The sequence below is a fragment of the Meles meles genome, chromosome 10, assembly GCF_922984935.1.
Source record: "Meles meles chromosome 10, mMelMel3.1 paternal haplotype, whole genome shotgun sequence".
Lineage (NCBI taxonomy): Eukaryota > Metazoa > Chordata > Mammalia > Carnivora > Mustelidae > Meles > Meles meles.
The window spans coordinates 105,765,343-105,789,541 of NC_060075.1; the positions used below are offsets into that span (position 1 = coordinate 105,765,343).

The 24,199-nt window shown below is 46.6% G+C and overlaps 1 protein-coding gene across 1 annotated transcript in view; it reads left to right on the forward strand.

Moving 5' to 3' along the window:
• GLI3 (GLI family zinc finger 3) overlaps positions 1-24,199 on the forward strand; it is a 266,989-nt gene that overhangs the window by 195,957 nt on the left and 46,833 nt on the right. Inside the window, exons 8-10 of the mRNA XM_046021518.1 lie at positions 3,664-3,877; positions 4,818-4,931; positions 6,738-6,878. Coding sequence (XP_045877474.1) covers positions 3,664-3,877; positions 4,818-4,931; positions 6,738-6,878 — 469 coding nt within the window. The remainder of the gene's footprint in view (positions 1-3,663; positions 3,878-4,817; positions 4,932-6,737; positions 6,879-24,199) is intronic.

Here is a 24,199-nt window from a genome sequence, read left to right on the forward strand (position 1 = left end):
GCATGATCGGCCCCAAGGACATTCACGTCTTAACCCCAGAAATGAACGGGCCTGTTACCTTACAGGGCAGAAGGAATTTTGTAGCTGGGATTATGTGAAGGAGTTTGAGATGAGATTATCTGGGATTATTCCGGTCGCCCTAATGTAATTAAAAGCATCCTTCTAGGGGCGCCTGGGTGGCTCAGTGGGTTAAGCCGCTGCCTTCGGCTCAGGTCATGATCTCAGGATCCTGGGATCGAGTCCCGCATCGGGCTCTCTGCTCAGCAGGGGGCCTGCTTCCCTCTCTCTCTCTCTGTCTGCCTCTCAGCCTACTTGTGATCTCTTTCTGTCAAGTAAATAAATAAAGTCTTTAAAAAAAAAAAAAAAAGCATCCTTCTAAGAGGAAGGCTGGAGACCAGAGTCAGAGCCAGGGCAGAAGGTTGGCCAATATGGAACCACCAGCAGAGGACAGGTTGGCCTCTAGAAGCTGAAGGAGACTCCCCCAGATTGCAATACTGGTTTCATGAGCCAGTGAGAGAGGAAGCGTGTGTCGTTTTCAGCCACTCCACTGCAGTCGTAAATGGACACTGTAGTACGCTGAAAAGAGACTCAATTGCTCACAGACTCTTTATCGAGGCCCTGCTGTGTGCCGGGCAGTGTTCCAGGCATCAGCGGGTGCACCCTGTTGGGACCTTAGGGTCTAGAGGGAGACAGACTGTAACCTCAGAGAGCACGAGTGTGGCCGGGGAACAGAAGGGTCCGACAGGAGAACGTGATCGGACCCGCCGTGCAGGGGGGTGCATTTGGATGGGGCAGGGTCTCAGAAGGCCTCGCCGTCCCAGGAGGTGGCACTTAGCCAAGACTCAGCTGATAGAAAGGATGTGACCATGCTCAGCTCGGGAAGAATGCGGAGGTACCTGTGGCCGGGGTGTCTCTCCTGCCTCCTCCCAACCAACACCCCACCCCCGGCCACCCGAGCTCCACTCAGGTGGAGGTGGAGCTTCCTAGGGCCACTTACTGTCAGAGAGCAGGAGTGGTGGCTGATCCTGACTCCGCACCTGTGGGAATGCCCCAGCCGTTCTTTCTGTCGTCACGGACATCTCCACGTGGTGCTGGGACGTTGTCCATCCTCGGCTTCTTCCTTCCAAACCCTCTGTCCTCCTCCAGCTCTCCTGAGAGCGTCCTTGCTGATGCTGCGACAGAACCGAGAGCGACGTTGTGTCATTGAGTCCTAAAGAGGCTCTGTGATTGGGAGGAGCAGGTGGGGACCCCCCAGCCTGCCACCGCAGGAGCCCGCCACCACCTGCCTTTCCCACGTGGCGGAGAGAGCCTTCCTGTGGCCGCTCCCTGCACTCTGGGAGACTCTGCCGGTGCTCATCGTGCCCCCTGGAAGCTAAGACTGGACATGGATTTTGGAGAAGGTTTATTCCTGGCACCTGCTTTTTACCTGCAAGAAAGCAGCCACAGGAGGGGGATGGAACGTTCCCAAAATGTGTCGAAAGCTGTCCCTGCCTTTCCTGATGTCTGCTGAGGTCAGCCCGAGTGTACCTGAAGCAGGGCCTGCAGCAGGAAACCCAGCCTGGCTCTCCTTCCCTCTGACACCTTTTGAGAAGTAAAAATGGACCCATCCTGCCTGCCCAGGAACATTTGTAAATCGCTCATAGACACAACTGAGGGCATGTTCCGCCTTCTGAAATGTTTTCTCTAGTGGCCCCGAGCCTTAATTAGGTCCTGACTATTTGAGCCCCCAAACGTTGTGCCCTCTGGCATTAGAAGGGCCCCCTTCCACGCCTGCCCCATCGTGTGGGCTCAGGAAACTCTGTGAAGGTGTCTGGAGGCTCCCGCAGACTGTGTCCCATTGCAAATATATGTGCAGTGGGGTCTTTGGGCTTTTGCTTTTTTAATGAGTAGAATAAGGTAGTTGCACTTAGTCATACCCATTCACCAAAAGGAAAGGGGTGGGGTGTTAAATCATTGTGGGTTTTTTTTTTTTTTTTTGATGAATGGCTTGTACACTGAAAAATAAATTGGACAAACTGGCATAGAGCTCAGTGAACATGAAATCAGCTATTAGAAGAAAGCTTGTGAACAAATTCTGGGGCAGATATGCATCTTTTGATTAATGCCCTATCAGTCATCCATGCAGCTACCTTAGCGGAGTCTTGCCATAATCATTCACAGTTGCTTTCGGAAACAGGGGCAGAAACTATCGCACTGCAGAAACGGAATATTATTACTGATTTCTCCCTAACTTGCCATGAACAATGACTGTTTTCAGCATACTCCTGCTCGCCTTTATTATGGAGTGACAATGCGGAATGAAAGGAGAGTTCCTCCAAGCTGGGGGAAATTCTCCGAGGGTAATCTTAATGATATTCAGTGTTAAATGAGCAAGCTATTGTAACGCAAGGTTCTCTGTAGGAATAATAGTAATGTAATCCCATTGAAGCAGCCTTTCATGGATTGTGGTCAAATAGGCAAAATGTGGAGTCAGGTTAATGAACAGAGTATATCTTCAGAATTATTACTTAAAGTTGTTGAAATGGTTTGAATTTTGGTATTGTAATTATTATATTCTCAGTTAATGCGCTTACCAACAGCAGTAATTAACCCACCAGATTGGAAATTTGCATGAATTCTACCTTTGACATTACGAGAAACTCCGATTCTTTCTGGGTATTACACAGCAGGACGGAGGAAATGCATATTTTTATTTTTTTTTTCCCTGCTGATTATTTTTAAGAAGGAAACGTTCGTGAATGCAATTATAGTTTTTCATGCATTTTTAAGCCATGGGCAGATTTCCTCGAGAACACTTCATTCTTTTAAGAGGATTTGATTCCTAAACCGTGCCGGCACAAAGAACGATTTGGCACCGTGTACCCATCCAGAAATCTGTAGGTAATAGCGCGGCTTCCTCGCAACTTGCTGTAGGCTGGACGGGGCTGAGGCATAATGGAGTGGTGACAGGCATTAGCATGTATAATGGGCTTGCGTAGACATTTAATGCCATTTAGCTGAGAGAGGGAGCCGAGCTCTCCCATTGGAATATTCCTGCACTGGAGCCCATTGATCACCGATCTGAGCCAGGAGAGGTTAATCCATCAGCTTCCGTAACCAGACGGCACTGATGGAAATTCTTTAGGTGGCATTCTGGATGAACCAGGCTTTCCATCTTTACAAACAAATGAGTGATATGACAAGCGTGGTGTTCAAAACACATTTAACCAATTGATTTTCCTTCCTCTTGTAATAAGGTCTGGAGACATATGAAAGCGCGCAGCGTGAGCCGAGATTAAAGGGATTGCTCCATGCGTGGGGACATACGGCGCTGAGAGCCAATAAAAGTACTATAAAGCATGTAGTCACCCATTCTCTGTTTTATATAAAGTTTGTTATTGCAATAAATAGCTGTTATTGAGCCTTTTGTTCCCGTCGTGCCGAGCCTCACTCCAGGTCTGTGTGTCTGGGTGCGGGCACACGCGTGTCTGCTCCCGCAGGCGTGTTTCTGTCGGAAGTGTGCCATGTCCATCGGTAACCGTTTTTGGCTTCTGGCCTGCACAGGCAGACCTAATGTCACTTGGGAGGGCAGCACCGGGTGCAAAGCCGCAGACCCGGCGTGCAGGCGGGGATCTGTGTGTTCCGTGTAAGTGAGCGCCGGCTGCTCTTTTTCTCCTCCTACAGCCCTGCCCTGAGCTTCACCTATCCTTCTGCTCCCGTGTCTCTCCATATGCATCAACAAATCCTAAGCCGGCAGCAGAGCTTAGGCTCAGCCTTTGGACACAGCCCTCCTCTCATCCACCCTGCTCCAACGTTTCCAACGCAGAGGCCCATCCCTGGGATCCCCACGGTCCTGAACCCCGTCCAGGTCAGCTCGGGCCCATCAGAGTCCTCACAGGTGAGAGACGCAGCCCGAGGAGCCGATCCGTCTTGCAACCGCAGAGGAGGGCCCTGCCTACCCCAGGACAGGCGGCTGCCCCCGCGTTCTCGTGGTCTTCCAAACCCAGGGCTGTAGGCTTCAGGTTTTGATGAGTGCGGCACGTGTGTGCAGGCTTCCTGCCCCAGAGTCATTGCTTCCCCAGTGGGACAGCGGGCTGCTGGATGAGGGTCTGGAGCCCTGCTCAGGTCAATACGCCACATGAGGGGGTCGCGCTCGTTGGGAGACTCCCCGCAGGCACTTCGGATCCTGTAACTTCACGGGAAGAACCAAACCCGCCATGCCCTCTGTTCTTACCTCCTTGCTAATTCCACTCAAAGAGTCTGTATCCTCTAAGAACGTTGCGAGCTGTTTCTTCTGGTTTCCTGCCCACCTCATGACTCTGATCTTCTAAACGTACGATTGGAGCTCATGAAAACCCAAGCCCCCTGCTCTAATCTTCTAGCTTTTAAAAGCCACAGGGAGTTCATTTGTTTATGTACTTTTAAGGTTTTATGTATTTATTTGACATGCAGAGAGTGAGAGAGAGAGAAAGCACAAGCGGGAGGCAGAGGGAGAGGGAGAAGCAGGCTCCCCGCTGGGCAGGGAGCCCAATGTGGGTTCTATCCCAGGACCCCGGGATCATGACCTGAGCTGAGAGCAGATGCTTCACCAAAGGAGTTCCCCAGGAGCCCCTGAAAGCCACAGGGAGTTTCTCCTCCTGAGTGGAACCTGTCATGGATGTGTTTTCTGGCCTCAGAACTGTTTCCTGGGCTCTGCTGTTGTGGGATTGGAGCCTTCCCGGAGTCCTTATCCCAGTGCCACATCGGCCTGCTTATCTGCAGTTGCATGTTTTAGCTCTGGTCCCGCTCCTTCATCGAAACCTAATTACTGTCTCTGTCCCCGCAAATGTGACCTGCAGAATAAGCCGACCAGCGAGTCTGCGGTGAGCAGCACGGGGGACCTGATGCACAACAAGCGGTCCAAGATCAAGCCCGACGAAGACCTCCCCAGCCCGGGACCGCGGGGTCAGCAGGTGAGCACTGGGGGGCTCCGCCGCCGGCCTGTGGCTCCGTCCAGGCCAAGGTCTCTCACAGCATGTCCATATCCTCTGTGTGCTGGGCCTTGGCCTTGACCCATGCACTTGACAGGAGGCCAGTGATGCAGTCTGACTCCACAGGATTCTCGAACTCAGATTCTCAGGTCAGATAAACTGTAGCTTGTGGTGTAAGCAGTTGGATTAATTTGTTACCAGTCACTGACAGGACCAAGCTTCAGTCCCGAGCCCTGGTCTCAGGCCCCGAAGTACCAGCTCCTGTCCCGAAATACCAGCTCCTGGCCATAAGCCCGAACTGGGCACGGTTGATGATACTCCTTACACAGGCCGTGTTCTTTTTTGTTCCTATTTTGCCTTTACCCGCTTGCTAGGAGGGCTTGGAGAACAGAGAGAGGGATCAAGGCACAACTTACCCAATTTAAGGCCAATTAGATTTTGGTCCCTGACACAGAGTCTTAGAAGGACGAGTTTAGAAAGTCCAATCTGAGCTCTTCTTTTAGGCATTTAGACCCTCTGAACTTCTATTTTAAAATGTGTTTATTATGCCTAGAATACCATCTCCTAGGGTCCCCGAACCTGACACAGGAAGGAGGTCAGTGAATATTAACCCTGGAAGTAGGGGTTGGACAGGAGTCTGGATGTCCACAGAATCTGGACCTTCTACATCCGGGCTGCTCTAGCCCCAAGCTCAGACGACCTCCACCCACATTTCCTTTCGAGAGAGGAGAGCTTTGAGGATGGAGTGAATGGATGTCTTAGGTTTTGAAATCCGTCCTTCTCCTTGAATTTCGCCAGCCAACAACCTTGCTGGTTACATGTAAATGCTCATGGGCAGTTTTTGTCATGCTGCCCCACAGGAGATCCCAAATTCTGGAAATTGTTTGCGTTTCTTTGCTGTGAAGCTGCTTCAGAGAGTAGAAGAGACTCAGCTGCTAAGCTCAGATGCTGTAGGTGCAGGGCCACAACCCATATCCTCAGAGATCAGAGTTTGAACCAGGAAGACAGGATCCCTCTGAAACCCAGAAAGTGCCTGTCACAGCTTCAGTGGCAGGGAAAGCAGAATTAGAATTACTAGTAAGCCATTGCCCTGATTCCAAAATCGGAGAATCAACAAACGAACACACTAAGAAGAATCTAACCGAAACAGAAAAAAGGCCAGCCTTTGGGTAAAGACGGCATGACCTAATTTAATTGCTTCCCTTACGGGATGACATTTCCATTTCTTTTTTTTCCCTCTAGCATTCGGGAGCAACGTTTGGGCCTCAACTTCTTATCATCATTGCATTTGGGACTGTTGTGTTTTGTTTTTTGTTTTTTTAAGATTTTATTTATTTGACAGACAGAGATCACAAGTAGGCAGAGAGGCAGAGGAGGAAGCAGGCTCCCCGCTGAGCAGAGAGCCTGGTGCGGGGCTCGAACCCAGGACCCTGGGATCATGACCTGCGCTGAAGGCAGAGGCTTTAACCCCTGAGCCACCCAGGCGCCCCCGGACTGTTGTTTTTAATCCCGCATTAACAACCTTGAGAAACATGTATCGAAAAACATGCACACAAATGATTCCATATGTTTGACTTCTTCTGTCCACAAAATGCAGCTGATAAACCTGGGCTCTATTTTATTTTTCCTGAAAAATTGCCTCAGGAAGAAAACCCATGCAATCAGGATTTCTTTTCTTTTCTTTCTTTCTTTTTTCCTTTGTCTTATCTGCCCTTCCATTGTGTCTTATCTCTTTTCCCCTCTCTCCTCCACCCGCCCCCCACTCTCCCTCCCCCAACGCACCCCCAGGAACAGCCGGAAGGAACAACCCTGGTGAAGGAGGAAGGGGACAAAGACGAAAGCAAACAGGAGCCTGAAGTCATCTATGAGACCAACTGCCACTGGGAAGGCTGCACGCGGGAGTTTGACACCCAGGAGCAGCTGGTACACGTAAGTGGGGGGACAAGGGAAGTGGGCTTTACAACTATGTGACCTTTCCTGCGGGGTCAGCTGCCCTGACCCTGCGCTGAGTCAGGTTTCTCAGCTAGCAGCGTTGCAAACCGGAGAGGGCTTTATGACTTTCTGAGAATAAAGAAAAGTCTGAGCCGCAGTGCTTGACCTGTTCAGTCAGCTAAAGCTTAGTGTAAAATTCAATAAAGTCTTCAATAGAGAGCGTAATGACTCTGATCCTGTAAGCCAGAAAACACTATTTTGAGTTAGCGTCTTTGATGGTTATTGAGTAATAGTAAGCTGGACATGAATTATTATTAACCTTTTAACCAAGTTTGATTCTCCTCTCCTAGACCCAGCCACGGCAGAAAAAACTGTAGAGGTGGAGGATTCCTTTTCTCAGTTCTGCCTGCTCCTTCCAAACCCTCAAGGTCCAAGGAGCCTCCCAGTATTTTATGCAGCAATTAGTAGGTAGATGCTTGGGGAAGCCATTAGCACAATGTCTTGACTGAAGGCCAACACTTGCAGGGCGAGTAGTTCCGTGGAAAAAGTGATGTGTGTTTTAAAACGTGCTCAGTGGCGTGTCTGCAGCATGGTCAGGCCCAGATCCACACCTCGTCTCACTACACCAGGTCCAGAAGTATTGCCCCTGTGGGTTTTATTTCCAATTACGCAGTGCGCTCTGCACGCCCATGTGCATGTACCTTATGAGGTATATTTCCTTTGCCAATGCTCCATTTGATTTGGCGCTCTCTTTCACGCCAGGGGAGTCTCCCTAGCCGATGGGACCGGGAGTAACTGAGATGATGGAAGGGGCTCTCGACCATCGAGGTGGGACAGGCATAGGCTCACACACTCCTGTGAACAAACACAGGGTCTCATCGAGGCATTACGGATGTTCTGCTACGTGTGGCCGGTTCTTCTGCTTTTACTGTGATGGAAGATGTGAGAGAGCAGCCTTGCTTGGGATGCCCTTGCCGCCCACCCCACACACGCGCACTGCACACACTCGCCCCCTTCACTCTTCTTTTCTAGTCACTTCTAATTTTAGAGGATCCATATTTCTTGATAACCGTTCTCCACTGAAACACAAAAATCCTACAATTCTGGACGCATTCCCCATCTTTCAATGACCACAATAGCTTCTCCAAGGTGTCGTCCGCAACTTGGCTCCTCCTCTGGGATGAGTCCACACATGACCGTTACGGCAAAGTGTTAAGTAGATGGTTTTGCCAGCGTTCACAATCCATTAGGTACAGAATGTTGCAAGACGTTAATATGACATCAGCAGGGTGTCCCCGCCCCCCCCACATCTCTTTTTCAATCATGTCTCCTTGTAATTGTGTAGGAAGGATTATAGATTTCTCAGCACAGCAAGAAACCTAGAAAAGTCAAATGTTTTTAATTAAGGTATATTTCCAGATTTTTCCATGAACCTAATTTGATTCTTTCTCTTTCATTTGATGCGAGTGTTATTTTTAAGCCAAGCCTTACTTAATGGCCCTTTCTTCTTACTGGCTTTTAATGGAAACCACAGACACGGTGCTACCAAAGACAGAAAGAAAAAGTTTGCAATTTTTCTTTTAGGGTAGACAGATATTCCCAAAGAGCGAACTGTGCCAAGAGTGCCCTTAGCGATAGGAGGAGGGAACAACCACCTTCAAGAGGGGAATTGTTTGCATGGGAACTGCCTTCGTGAGGGAGACGTTACCAGAGCTGCTTGCTTTTGACAATGTCTTTCTGAGAGATGACACCGTCTTGTGGTGCCTTTTCTGAGGATAAGTCCTTGTAGTTTCCAGGGAGGTCTGTAATTATAGTTTCCCGGGTGAGGGAGCTTATTCGGAGTCTGTATTTCAAAGGAATCGTGTTCCTCGTTAGAGACCAGGATTGAGGAAGAATTTTTAACCTTCCTGCTGCCTCCTTAATGCAAAAGCTTTTAAGAGAGAGTGACTCTAGAAGGTGTATTGAATCTCAGTGGCAAAAGGATCTAGGCAGTGATGCCTCTGTTTTGGTAGAGAGATCTGAGCAGTTTTGAGGTAAATCTGCTTAAACTATCGACCTAAATGATCACCGTGGTGTGTGTCTTACCATAAAATATTGGAATGAATCCATGTACGGTGGAAATTTTGATTCCAGACCAGCTAGAGGGAATTCATGTCAGGATTAGGAGAAAATCCAAGGTATTACCTTCATGATATTAATTTTAGTCTGGGATAAATTATGTACATGAAGTGGGTTGAAGTTATACCTTGCAACAACCTCCATAAAAACACCCATTCGTATCACTTACTTTCCACCTTTTTCCTCGTTACCTGGAGTGCGGAGATTCCAAATTTGTGCGTTTAAGTCGATTTTATTTGGCGTGACATACAAGTCCCTTCCTCCTCGTGGGCGTAGCCGGTGGCATCAGCAGTGGCCTGGGAGAGCACGGGCACTTTACTCTTTGTCGATCGAAGGACTAGCTCCACATCCTCCTAATTATTTTCCATCCATGGGGAAAAAAAGTACTGGTGGCAAACCCCACTTTTTTTTTTTTTAAGGACAGAGGGAAGTCTTAACTGTTTCCCTTCCCATGGCTGTCCTCGGAGAGGCGACATTTAGTGAATTAGTTGGATTTTCTTGCTACATGCGACCAAGAGGCAAGGTGTTAAACCATTCTGAAGCTCTGCCTTATTTATAGCCATGACCCATTCTTTTTCCCCCTCTTACAGTTAATAGAAAGATTCATGATTCTTCATGGTTGTCTATCTAGTGTCTGACAGGCCCGACCGCCTGCTAAAGCAAGTCACTATCTATAATTGATATCCTTCCGTGGAATAGGGTGCTGGCCGCGATTGAAGGGCTTTGCTGAAAGCTCTTAAATCCTGACAAGTTCTCCCCTTGTTCTGGTTCAGTCGCTGAGCCGCACGGTTGGAATTCCAGAGTCATTTGAACTTGGTGCAAAAGGGGGACATGTGTTTCACATTAGCAAATCACACAGCTGAAGAGGAGAATTAGGGACTCGGCGGGCTCTGCCCGCCAGGTAGTCTCATTTCCAGCCTAATGCGCTCCGTGTTCTCTTGAAAAGATTACCTTGTCCCATTACTGTCCCAACAGATGGGCTAAACATTGCCTTTCCCTTCTGTTCTCCTTTATTTCAAGCGCCTGTCCTCCACCAGGCGTGTGTTTGTTCTAGGTTTGCTGTGGGGTCTTTATCACAGGGACGTTTAATTAATTTCTCTTCCCAGCAAGATAATTATAATTGGGCTTACTTACTCTCAAGCTGTATTAAACTTGTCATAAATTTCCTTCTAGGCCCGGAAGCTAAGAAGATAGATCTATACTTTTGTTGACCAGGTTTTGGTTACACATGGTCCCTTTCTTGGTGTCTGTTAAAATAGAATGGAGCAAGAGAGTAAGAAGGTGATTCCGTATGAAAATAAATTCAAAGTACCTTTGATTAAGACTGAACTGATTATTGATTTGTCAAGATGCAAACACTTTCGCTTCCCTTGGCATCTGAGAGCACGTAGTCTAAGACCTCCAAATGAGGTGGAAAGTCCACATTTCTTTTCCAGCTTCAAATTATTATTATTATTATTATTATTATTATTTTGCTGTCGTGCACGGTACATTTTTTGCTCTCTTTGCTGTTGTGCACGGTACGTTACAAAAGACACGAATCTTACATTTCAATTTATTTCCGAAAGGGGCAGAATATTGGTTCTCAATGTGTTTCTGGTCTTGTTGTGGCTTTTATTTTTTTGGCATGCAAAAAAACTCAGCTTCCATCTTCTGGGCTGACCTCGCGCATGCGAGAGAGAGGCTTCCAAACCTTCCTGAGACCCATTTCCCGCTTGCATTCCTTCTGTCCCAGAACTCAGTCCCAGCTTCGGCTCTGGGAGGGTGGGACGCCTCTGAAACAGTGCACAGCAGGTGCCCAAGTTAGTCCGTCCTAGGTTCTCTGAAACCTGCACGAAACCTGCATGTAACCTGCACGTGTTGTTTCTGAATGCCGTGATACGCCCCATCGAGTTTTCTGAGGGGCCTTTTCAGAAGAGGAGGAGGAATGAATGTGAAAGACCGTGCACCGCGGTGTGGGTCACCAATGCTCCGTGGCTGGTGACGCTTGCAAACGTCACTGCTGGGGCCCCGTCTCCCCACCATCCCTAGCATCTCCGTTTGCTGGATCATTGTACTTCTTGATTCTCTGTCACAGTGACTTAACCCTCTTTCTGTTTTAGAAGTAGCACGTATAATATTCTTTCCTAAGGCCTGGAAACTGTCCAATTATGTTTTTTAACAGTCTGCCGAGAAGAGCCCTAGGCAGGTGGGGGGCCACGTCTCCTGCCAGCGAGGCCAAAAGGGCAGAGAACCTGAGTTGTGTTTATATTAGTCTCAGCCTCAACCGGGTGGCATTTCAGTCCCTGTGCTCCATTGGTATCTTTTAAGCCTGGTGTCAGAAATTCACTTTTTTGTAGCGTGATTAACCACCTACTTAGATTTTCAATGCTTTCATAGGCTGCAAATTTTGATCTCTAAAGCATGCTAGTGTTGCCTTTATCAGAAGAATACAGTTATAATCACCTTTGCTGCTGTTCAAAAACAAATTCTGGACGTAGGCAGCATGGAAACGAAGGGCTTTCTTTGTAATACCCTGGAGATTGAGATGTAAAGAAGGCACATCGAATCTGGGAAGAATTCGTGCATCCGTCGAAAACACGGGAACGTTAGGATGAGTTGGAGACATTATTTTCATATTAATACCATGATCCTAAATTTGCATTTTAAATGTTTGCCATCTAATTTTGATCCCTTTGCTGAAGTTGCATTGTATATCCTTACCTAAGAGAAAATTGAGCGTAAGATGCGATAGGGGTCTCAGATACCAGGCAGAAATTAGTTTTGTGTGCACATAAAACGTAAAACGGATGAATGGAGATTTTGATCTTCTTTTCCCTACATGGAGTTGCTAGTTAATTTTGTTACTCTAATTATTTGGAAATGTTGCATGTAAAATGCAGGCTAAGAAACACAAACTTCAAAGTCGTCTTTTGACAACTGCGTCTCAAGGGTCACGTTCTTTTTAAAGTTAGGGACTGAATTGCACCTGCAGAAATGTTTTCCGTAGGGAAAGGGGAGAGCCTGAGTGGGGGGCACAGAAGGCCCTGTGGGCTCCCGGGGCCAGTGGGATTCTGAGTGGCAGCGTCATCTCCGCCCTGACCCTTTGGATGACCTCCCTGGAAACATCTGACCCTCCAGAACGTTATTTTCTCACTTATCATACTGTGAAACAGCCGTGAAAATAAATGCCCTCCCCAACATCCAAGGCCAAACGGAGATCGCATGCAGGAGGCCTAATGAGAAACAGACAGAAGGTTGAGAAGAGAGCCTCGGCTCTCTTTGTTTTATGTATTTGTTTTAGCAAGGTTGAGTTGGGGGGGGGGGGGAGTGGCACTGATGGGTCTGTGGTTTCTGCCTGTGGGCTCTCAGGCTCATTTTATATTCATTGTTGCTGAACCTGCTCTTGACGGAGGCCAGCATGCCCTTCTTCCCTGTGTAGGTCTGATAGATGGGACTTGGCCAAGCCATTTCACCTCTTTGGACCTCAGTTTTAGCAAAAGCAAGTGAAAGATTTGAATTAGATAGTCCTCGGGATAGGGATGGCAAACAGGTTTCCTCTCAAGTGCCCATGTACTGGCTGGTGGGTTGCTGTGCTGAGCCTTTCCCCTGACCCCCCACCTGCGCCACCCCCTACCTTGCAGCCGGGAAGGGGGAGGGGCTGGGATGCAAGGTCTGTTATGGATGGCTGCCCCCAGGTGGGGTTTGGGGGAAGGCAGTCACTTAGTCACATGCCATTTTTCCCTTAACAATGCACCCTGTAGATAAAGTCCCCTCCAGAGTAATCGTATTTAATATTTCAAGGAGGTGGCGTATTAATTACTTGAGTAATTATGGAATTATAAAAATTTCCCCTTTACTGAGGGTTCTTACCCCTTGAACAAAGAATAAGAAATCAATATTTCGAGTGAGATGTCACTTTATAGGATAATGTGTTAGTTACTTTCTTAAACTTGTTCTGCCATGGCGTACCCCAGAAATGTTGCATTGCACCTCCCCAGAATACTTCATCGGAATTTTTAGCGAAGTAACTCTTTCTGCCATTTGGAGAGGATTTTCCTCGGAACTGGTTCTGAAGGCTACTTTGGGTCAGATCCCCTGGAATGTTCTCAGCAGGCCCACTTTATACAAGAAGGAATGACGGTCACTTCGGGCCGGGCTGTGTACCTCGTGGGGACACACTTGCCTGTAGATCTTGCCAGCACAGTGTGTCTTGTGCATCGAGAATATGACGAGCGGACAGCAGCAGATCAGACCCTCGCTCAGCCCCTCCCCGGAGACAGCCGGGAGCGGCCTGCGTGCTGCCCACTGCCCCAGCTTCGTGGTGGGCTCACTGCCAAGGCCAGCTTAGCCCTGACCCTCCGGGATGGGTCATTCTCAGGGGAAGGGGGAGACAAGGAAACATAAAACGTAGAGTGAATGACATATGAGCCGGGCATAATGAAGCCGGAACTGTGTAGTTGAGATACTGAAGGTTTAGAAGAGGGGAGCAGTGTGTGAGGAGTGTTGGGAAAGGCCTCTGGGAAACAGGTGGGAAGAGTTAAGGTCAAAGCAAAGCAGTGGGGGGTCGACTTTGGAGGCTTGAGGATGATGATGATGATGGTGATCGTGACTTTGGAAGAATCAGTAGCACCCGATCCCTGAGACTACTCGGGCTGCCGCTGTTCTGCGACAGCACAGTCCATTCCAAAGCAGACAGACCTGGGTTCAAAGCCGGCTGCTCTCTACTCTAGACGCGTCACATCCTTCTCTCTGAAATAAGGATAATAATAGTATTTACTTCCCAAAACAGCTGGGGGAGTTCGTTAAAAATTATACTCAAGAAAATGTTAGTGGTTCTTTGTCTAAAAGTGCGAAGACATTTGCCAGCTGGTAAATTCATGTGCTTTGCCTCGAAGAACCTGGTTTAGGTTCGTGTTCAGGCAATGTTGGCCCGTCACCATGAAATTAATAATTGCATAAAGATGTTAACTGGGCCCCGGTCCGTGAACCCCTAAGAGAGAAGGACTGGGGGGTCTCCAGCTCTGTTCCTTACTCTCTGGCTCTCCCCTCATTCTTGCTTATGCAGTGTCGAGATTCAGAGCCTCATGCTGCCTAGTGCTCTCTTGTCTTGATGTCCTTCTGAAAGTTCTCCTTGGTGAGCACCCAAAACCAAGGCTTCTCCCCCCTGGACCCACTGAGGCAGAGAATTCTTTGTCGTGAGTGCTACCCTTTGTGTTGTTATCGGACAGTTAACAGCATTGCTGACCTCTGCCCGCTAGGTTCCCAGAGGGATCTGCCCCCATTGTAACAACGAGAAATTTCTCCCACCATTGCCAAATGTCCTCTGGGCGGCTGAATTGCCCCCTGTTCTGTCCCAAATCTTTCCTTCCTCTTGCAGTATGGAAAACAGTAACCAAAGTGTCTTTGGGATGAAAGATAAATTTTCTCCTTAGATGTGCTGTAGAATTTTCAAGTTATAAGGAAAATGAACTTGTTAGTCTAACAAAAGTGTGTTTAATATATATGGGTGTCTGTGTGCATGTGTGTGTGCGTATGTGTGTATGTGTTTGTGTGTGTGTACAACTTGGTAGAGCTTAATTTTAAAGCCACATTTGTTAGGTTAGGCACTCAATACCTCTCAGCAAGGACTATACCCAGCCAAGTGCTTTGTCTTGGTGAAGAATTCCATCACCGCTTTTTTCTTTTTGCAGACCAGGGGAAGTCACTCAGACTTCCAGCTTCTGAGATCATGGCAGGCAAGGAGATCAGGCTCCTGCTTTGACAAAAAACAGAACTCCAGAAACAGAAAACAATTTTCTAATGCAAGGACTCTTGAAAATTCAGGGACACTTAGGATTTTCTGGGATTAGCTAAATACTGCCATAGATGATCTTTTTTTCATTTCTAGAACAATTAACGTTGGCAAGAGAGCTATAAGTGGCATATCCTTATAAACGAGGCCAAGGCCTTAAACATAAGCCAGCCCTTCCCCAGCCCAGCCAATTACCAGTAAAACTAGCATTAATCAGCGAATGAGGAGTAGGGATATATCTTTGATTTCTACATCTGCCAAGAACTATTTCTGACTCTGAATAAGTCAGTCTACAGCTTTGGTCCTCAATTTCTCCTCTGTAAGGTGGAGAGGGTTTTTAATTTTTTAGTTTTATTTTTTATTTTTTTTGGTAGAGATAGAATGAGATCATATACATACATATATTCATCTATAAGGAATCCCAATGAGGAGACACAGTCCTAATCAACCCAATTAAAGAATAGAGAGATTAAGGAAACTTTTAATCAAAATATTTTAAAAGAATATGTAAAGGCTTTTCATGGAAATTTTTTATAAAGTATATATGTCATCGATTCAACTGCACGTGCTCACCTGTGTGGGCCAGTGGTTTTACCGGTACGACGCATCAGCACCACCTGGTGGCCAAGGCTCAAATTGCAGGCATAGTGTTAAAAGGAAAAAGCCTCCTTGTCAGACTTCCAGAGTTGGGGTGGGGGTTGGGGTCAGGGCCAGAGCCAGAGAAGGGAACAAGACCAGACACATACATCTTTTATGTCTGAGAGTAAGGGGAACATATGGGCAAGGCCATTGGCAGGACCAGACACATACAAGCAGAGCAGCAGGAAAACCGGTAAAGTAAATTTGCAGAAGTCACCAGAGAAAAGTCTGGTTGGTTTGAACATGGTTTTGAAAAAAACAGGTCGATTTGAATAGGGAAAGACCGTTGCAGGGAGGTGTTGGGGTTTCCATGTGGAAAAAAACAGCAGGAAGAAGTTAATGGAAGCAGAAGTTATAGGAGAATTTTATCTATGACAGTAGCTAATACAATAAAAGGCTGGGATTTTTGGCACTCTGTGGGGTTAGAAATATAATTACAGGATGATTCATTCTGTGCTTTGGGGCTGAAGAGTAGTCAGTAATGACTGATGTGGAACCAAAGCTCCTGGAAGGCAGAGGGCCAGAGGAAGTGAGATTAAAGCCCAGCGTGATGGTTTCCTGGGACCTACCTAGTGTGCTGGGAGACTGATTTCTGGTCCACGTGGAGGGAGGAGAATCATGTGTTTCCAAGGCCAGGAAGGCATGAGCCTTGTGTGAGCCCTAGAAAGATCGGGGCTGAGCTGTGCAGAGCCCCAGCAGCTGTCCCAGCAATGTCCCAAATGGGGCAGGTCAGAAGTGAGACCCTGCAGTGGAAATTATGTTCGGTTAGATCTTAAAACTTGGGAGGACGGTTTGGAGATGTTTGACACTGACCATTTTTGCGGCTGGTAAGGATGTCATGGATGCCCTTCAGAGAGCAGTCGGCAGCTTCCGGGCAGCCAGCTGAGCACCTGGAGGGTGGTTTTGCTGGTGGAACCCTGTATCTTGTGTGCGTGGCCCCAGGCTCATTCCCTAAGAGCCCCAGGACTCTGCTGTCTCTGTAAAATAGACCAGTCAAGTTCATTGGAGAATGATCTCTGATGACTTATAGAAGATGCTGGCCACAGTGTTACTCACGTTTTTAGGGTCCACTTAGTCACGGTTTTGTGATTATTAACATTTGTCTTTTTTCCTTGTTTTGGTTTTTGATGTGCCTCCTAATCTGAGGTTCTGAAAATGTCTTCCTAATCATTAGGGGAACAAAATTGCCATCATCCCTCAGCTTCCCCTGCCCCGCCCCCTGACGATGCTGGGGAGGGCCCTGCTTTAGGTGCCTGGCCCAATTCTGTCTCACCTGTTCCCTCCACGCCACCTTCCTACACCGTGTGTTTCTTGGGATGTTCACCTTGGAGCTTCGGCCGAGCGCTGTCTCCAGGACAGGCAGGAGAGCACTGGTCCAGGAGGCGCAGGTCTCCCCAGGGGCTTTTCTAGGAGGTGGCAGAAGTTCTCATACCTTCCTCTCCTGTCCTGCTGCGGTGAGTGATGGTGCAGCTCCCGGAACAAGATAAAGCAGTCCTACAGCAAACACAACCCAACCCTCCCTGTACTCTCCTTATGTTCCGTGGAGATAAACTTTGCTGGAGTCTCGGTACTGAGCCATTTGGCTTCTGGCAGGAGCTTTAATTGCTAAAATGCAGATTTTTTTTTTCTTGATCAAGAGGGGATTATTCTTGTTATCAGACTAGAGCATCTTATTTCAAGATGAAAAGCCTTTACAGAATTACAGATGCCAACGTTTGTACAAAGCTTCTTGGCGATTGACAACTCAAAGACAAAGTATGATTTATTAGCCTATAATGGCCAACCCTGAGCGATGGTCGAGGTCCCACTGATTTGTGAAATTGCTTAATGCGAACTGCCTTTTTACGCCACTCGAGCCCCAGGTTACCCAAATAAATTTAGAGTCGACGCTGTGTGATATGTTATGGGAGAGCGGAAAAGAAAAGGGGCAAGAGGAGAAAGGTGGCTTCTAAAATCCATCTTGGAGATGCCTTTTACAGTAGTTTGGCTGATAAGCCGGTGGAGGAAAGATTAATAACAAGGCTTGGCGCTATCAGTACCTGCCTGTCGATTCTCTGTAACAGGGCTGTCTGTTCAGCATGGAAATTATTGATTAAATAAAAATTGCTATTAGATTGTGATGTGATCCATAATCACAAACAATGGTAGACATTCCTCTTTTAGATCCTCAGCCGTGTATCACGTTGTTTCTGTTTTATCCCTCGCCGTAATTTATATTACGCTGACAATTGAGCTCCTGAGGTTTCTTCTTTCTGTTGGGAGGCAGGAAAGCTCTGGCCAGGGCCAGAGGGAGAATGAAAGGGCGGGCAGTGGTCCTGGTTAGGGATCCAGCTGGTTCCCTCACTGGGCTACAGCCCAATTTACGTTTGTTGCTTGGTTTTTCAACTTAAAAAAAAAACAAAAAACAAAAACTGTGGTGGAATGCACATAACATGAAATTTACCATTTGATCAATTTCTTTTTTTTTTCCAGCTTTATTGAGGTAGAACTGATGAATGACATTGTTTATTTTCTAAGCATACAAAGTGATGACTTGGTAGAACATGAAGTTAATGATTAACACCAAGTTCATTAACATATCCATTACCTCACAGTTACCCTTTCTCAAGTATGTGGCCAGAACACTTCAGATCTCTTCTCTTGGCAAATTTCAAGTACGCAATCCGGTATTCTTAACTGTGGTCACTGTGCTATACACAGGTCCTCCAAACTGATTCATCTTATCAATGAAAGTTTGTACCCTTTAGATAGCATCTCCTCATTTCCCCACCCCCAGCCCCTGGCAACCACCATTCTAGTTTCTGTTTCCATGAGTCTGATTTTTCTTTTCCTATTCTTGGATTTCACTTACTGTGTTTGTCTAATTTCACTTAGCATGATGCCTTCAGGGTCTCTCCATGTTGTCACAAATGGCAAGATGTCTTTTTTTATGGCTGAATAATACACACACACACACACACACACACACACACACACACAGAGCTGGCCCTTGAACAACACAGATTTGAACTATACAGGTGCACTGATATTTGGATTTTTTCAATAAGTACTGTAAATGTATTTTCTCTTCCTTATGATTTTCCTAACATTATCTTTTCTCTAGCTTACTTTCATACAAGAATCAGTATGTAATATATATAACATAAAAATATGTGTGAATGGACTGTTTGTGTTATTGGTGAGGCTTCTGGTCAACAGTAAGCTATTGGCAGTTAAGTTTTGAGGAGTCAGAAGTTACACATGGACCTTCAAATGTGCTTGGGTGTCAGGACTCCTAACTACTGTGTTGTTCAAGGGTCAGTTAATTACACACACCACGTTTTCCTTATCCACTCATCTGTTAGCAGACCCTTAGGTGGCTTCCATGTCTTGACTATTATGAATAATATTGTAATGATCATGGAAACGCAGATACATCCTCAAGATACTGGTTTTATTCCCTTCAGATGTGTACACCGAGGTGGGGTTGCTGGATCCAATGGGAGTTCTGTCTCTAATGTGAGGAACCTCCATACTATTTTCCATAGTGGCTGAACCAATTTACATTCCCACCAACAGGGCACAAGGGTTCCCTTTTCTCCATATTCTTGCCAGCATGTGTTATCTCTTGTCTTCTTTGTAAGGCATCCTAACAGGTGTGAGATGGTATCTCACTTGTGGCTTCGATTTGCATCCCCCAGATATTAGTGATATGAAGCCCCTTGTCATGGACCTGCTGATCATTTGTATGCCTTCTTTGAAAAAAATGTCTGTTCAGATCCTCTGGCTACTTTTCAATAATTGCATTATTTGTTTGTGTTTTTTTCCCCCAGTTGAGTTATATGAGTTCCTTATTTATTTTGGTTATTAACCCCTTATCAGATATGTGGTTTGCAAATATTTTCTCCCATTCATAGTCTGACTTTTCGTCTTGCTGATTATTTTTCTTTTGCTGTGCGAGAGGCTTTCAGATTGATGTAGTCCTGTGTGTTTATTTTTGCTTTTGTTGCCTGTGCTTTTCGTGTCAACTCCAAAACAATCATTGCCAAGACCAGTGTCAAGGAGGCTTTGCTGTATGTTTACCTGGAGGAGTTTTATGGTTTCAGGTCTTTGATCCATGTTGAGTTAATTTTTTCTATTTTTATGTAAAAGGCTGCTGGAAAGTGGGTAGGGAGTACATTGAATCTGCAGATCCCTTTGGATACTGTGGATGTTGTAGCAATGCTGATTCTTCCAACACAAGAACATGGACTGTCTCTCCTTTATTCATACCTTCTTTAATTTATCCCATTAATATCCTGTCGTTTTTGGTGTACATGTCTTTAGTCTCCTTGGTTAAATTTATTCCTAGAAATTTCATTATTTCTGCTGCTGTTGTGAGTGGGATTTCTTTCTTGATTTCTCTTTCGGATAGTTCATTGGTCGTGTATAGAAACACAACAGATTTGTGCACGTTGATTTTGTCTTCTGAAACGTTACAGAATTCTCAGTTTTTTGGTGTGGTGTCTTTAGGGTTTTCTATACTTAAGATCATGTAATCTGCAAACAGAGACGGTTGTACTGCTTTCCATTGGATGTCTTTCATTCTTTTCTCTTGCCTAATTGCTGTGGCTCAGACTTCCAGTACTACAGGAATAGTGGTGAGACCAGGCATACTCATGTCGACGATTTTAACGGTCATTAAATCAGTCACCATTTACAACATTCACAGTTTGTGCAACCATCAGCACGATGTATTTCCTTGACATTTTCATGACTCCGAAAAGAAGCTGAACCCACTAAAAGTGGTCACTTTCCTTCCTTTCTCCTCCACAGCCCATGAAAACCTCTCAGCTGCTTTCTGTCTCGTTGGACTGCTTGTCTATTCTGAACATTTCATAGAAGTAGAATCTAAAACATACGACGTTCTGTCTCTGGCTGTTTTCAGGATTCGTCGTGTTGTGCCATGTGGCAGTGCCTCGTTCCTTCTTTCTGGCTGAATAGTGTTCCATCTACGACTCTGCTACACTGGGTTTGTCCTTGCGTCTGCTGATGGGCCTTTGGATTATTCCTGTCTGCTAGCTGTTGTGGTGTTATGGGCATTCATGCATAAGTTTTGTTTCAATACTCTTTCCACTTCTTTAGGGTATATTTCTAGGAGTGGAATTGCTAGGTCATACGGTCATTCTGTGTTTAACATATTTGAGAAGCAGCCAAACCTACAGCAGGTTTTCCGTTATGCTGTACAGCCTCTGCCTTCCTGGGTGGTCCCACCAGTGTCCTCATTAGCTTCTCTGAAGTACTCACCGTTCTGCACATCTTCCATTCCCTCGCCTGACACTTCACCACCTTGCCGGGGCCTTGCCTCGTGTCCTTGAGCTGTGCACCAGACTTGCTCATGGATGCTTCCCTATAGAGTGCCGCACACCACTACCATCAGTGGGCTCAACAGGCATCCCTCAGCAAGAAGCCCCATTCATCCACCATTACTTTTCCGCAAACAGAGTAGGACTGTTTTGGACAAACACAGAGACTGAACAATCAAAGCAATAGGTCAGATGGGCTTAGACAAATGAAACAGACCAAGAGGTTGGTCAAATTTCACTTCTAAATGGTGGTTTGGATGAATGATGTTCTCTTCAGTAGAATGAACATAAACCTCCCACAGTACTGAATTTGGGCGTCCCTTGCTGGATCTTACTATTGGGATCCCTTCTAATGGGAGGGTCTTAAAAATGACCTAACTCACTACTTGCTCCCCCCTTTTTTTAACCAGGTACAGTGAGGTCTAGGAAGGCTAACTTACTTAAAACTTCTAAATTTGTTCATTTACACACCTATCATCTTGTTTTAAATGGCCGTTCGGTGCATATGACGAAGATTCGGTCTTTCGACTTCCATAGCTATTCAATGTATACGTTTTGAACCCCCCACTCCACCCACCTCACCCCTTCCCCCAAGATATGCAGTCTCTGCCTCTATCCCTATTTCCATTTCACTCTTGCAAAGGGAAGCTGCCTACGATTTACCCCCTGCCCCCCGCCCCGCAACCGTAGTTGACGACCACTGAAAGTAGATATAACTCTTCTTCACAAACTTAAGATCCCTTTATCTAAACAGAGGAGAAAGTCAGCCACGCAAGGGCTGAACATCTGGACTCAAGATCAAACTCATGAACTCACCCAGAGCACGTGTGTGTCTTACGCTTTAGAGAGGATGTGCATGACTGCTTATATGACGCTCTGGGATGAGGCAGCACTTTGGAACCTGAAACTCGGAGCTCTCGGCTCTCTCGCCACCTGCCCCTATTGCTTATCAGCTTCACTGCCAGCTGCCGAGAGGCTGAGACGGGGCATCTCTGGGGGGGTGGTTGCTCACAGGTCCTTGGTGCCTGGTGCAGAGTGAGGTATCAGCTATGAAGGGACAACACAGACCGCCTGTCCGAGCTGGGTTGGGCTAATGAACCGGAGACTCTTGGGAGTGGAAGCTACTGCAAGAGAGTTGGGGTCTCAAGAAAGCCATGCTGACCGAGCAATGACAACTTGGGTTCTCAAGCAAGCACAAACATGAAAAATAGGGGTTCCGGCGGAATTCTTCGATAAAGTTGGGTTTTTTAATTGTACATGCAGAAGCTGGAAAGAAAGTGCATGCATGGAGACAGCAAAGAGCTCTGACAGTGTTTTGGGACTCACGTGTACCCCGTGGCCTCAGGTGGGCTGCAGCCAGATCTAGGGGTGCACGTTCCCTTTGGAGCCAGTGGCTTCCAGGTGACATATGGCAGTGAAAACGGAACAGCTGCCTTCCTACTTGGTTCTCTGTTTGAGTGAGCGTGCCCTTGGGACAAGGACCTGAAGGTGCAGCAGACACGTGACCAAAGCCTGTCCTTCGGGCTCCCCTTCCAGAACAGGGTCAGAAAGCCAACAAAGTAGAGGGCCTTTCCTACTGAAATGGGAAGCAAGACCGTGGCCCATCAGGCAGATGGGCTTCTCCAGACCAGCAGGGCTGAGGTTCCTGACGCAGGTAACCCCAACCAGGATCAGACACTGGGAGCCATCATGGAAAATGGATGAGGCACTTGGAGGTGACCGTGGGGAGTGTCAGTCTGCACTTTCCCAAGGGCAAGAAAATGAACTCTGAAAATTAGAGGTGGAGCACAGTGAGTCGGTACCAGAAGAAACGATACTCTTTGACGATATTGTTGGACTGGTTGGTCAGGACAATGCAGTACTGGATGTTAGCAAAACAACTTAGGCCAAGCCAGAAAGTGATGTGCTCAACAGCAGTTAGGAGACAGAGTCCTTGGATGGGTGATAAGGGATGGCTGGACATTGGCCAAGCGAGCTGTTTCTAGAAGCAGGCTGCTGCTGGGCTTGGCCCCCAGCTGTGTTTTGCTTAACAATTTAGTGTTTGTTTGTTTCCAGGCAGGAGGAAGTCACTGAGCGCAGTTATCATCAAAGATGTTTACAAGGAATTTTCAAATCTGGTTAATGACTGAATCAGGGTCCTCAAGGATCTTGAAAAATCAAAATACTGAAATAGCTCCAAGGAGATTAAAAATTATGATAATAACATAAGCCTTTAATTAAGTATAAATTCACTTTGACTAGGCGCTGAGATTTGCCGCCAAAACTCGCTAATGGGATTCTCAACTACAGAAACAGAAGTACCTTCTATTACACTCATGTTCAGACTCTTTCTGGAAAACACCACTTGGCCCAGTGTTCTGTGTTCTTAGGATACACAGATTTATTGTCATTGGATTGAGCAGAAGATCCAAGCGTGCCTTCTAAGGGTGCTTGATAGAACCATGGGAGAGCCATCTGGGGTTTTCTGGTGGGCAGAGAAAGTCAGGGGCAGGATAACCACCTTCACGCATTTGAGGGTGTGTCACGTGGAGGGTCGATCTGACTTGTTTTTAGATCAGACCGAGGGCCACAGTGTGGAAACCTAGAGAAACACACTGTGTTCAGTGTGAGGAAAACTGATTTGACAGTGAGGGCTGGACCCCGTGCTGCCCCAGGAGAGAAGCAGTCCCCGAACGGGACAGTCAAGGATTTAACAGGACAGCCTGGGGTGTGGGATGTCATAGGTAACTCGGAACTTCCAGTGGGTTCTGGACTCGAGAAACCTGAGTCCCCCTCAAAGCTGAGAGAAATCCCCTTACTACAAAGGCTTCTTGAAACTGTTTACATGATGTGTTCAGAGGAGGGCAGGCTGGCATTTGGGCTTAACTAAGAATAATTAATAAAATCATCTCCAATTTTTGTGTGTTCCTGACAGTATTTCCTCTGTAGTCCAAGCTTTAACTTCCTTAATGGTTTTTTCTTATAAAACGTATTACTAATGAGTAAAATGAACTCAACTGATGCGCCATTCGAAAAGTTCCCCAGATGACAAACTTGGGATAAGAATTTGGGTTTGAGAGACAAGAGGGCTTCCTTGTATGCCGGAGCTGTCTGGAACCCAGAAACTTCTTAGGTTTCTGGGGAGCTTTCCTTATGTTATTTTGATGTGGTTATGATATACGAAGATTCCCCTTGGAATTTTCTGCAGAAATCAGTCTGTTTTGCCACGATTGCGCATCTATCTATAAATCGCCTACAATTTTTCTGAGATACTGCCAGATAAAGCTGTTAGTGCTAACCTGATTGACAGGTAAATAATCAAATACCTTTGGGTACTAGAAAAGGAATATTTTCCTCAAAAAATACTTCAGCTCTCTCTTTTGGGCCTGGATCGTGGGTGTGTGGCATACATCTTTTTGCAATTTGAAGGACATGAAACAGCCTGGTTATCCGGGGTTTTGCACCAGTTTTTCCCAGGCTGCGGT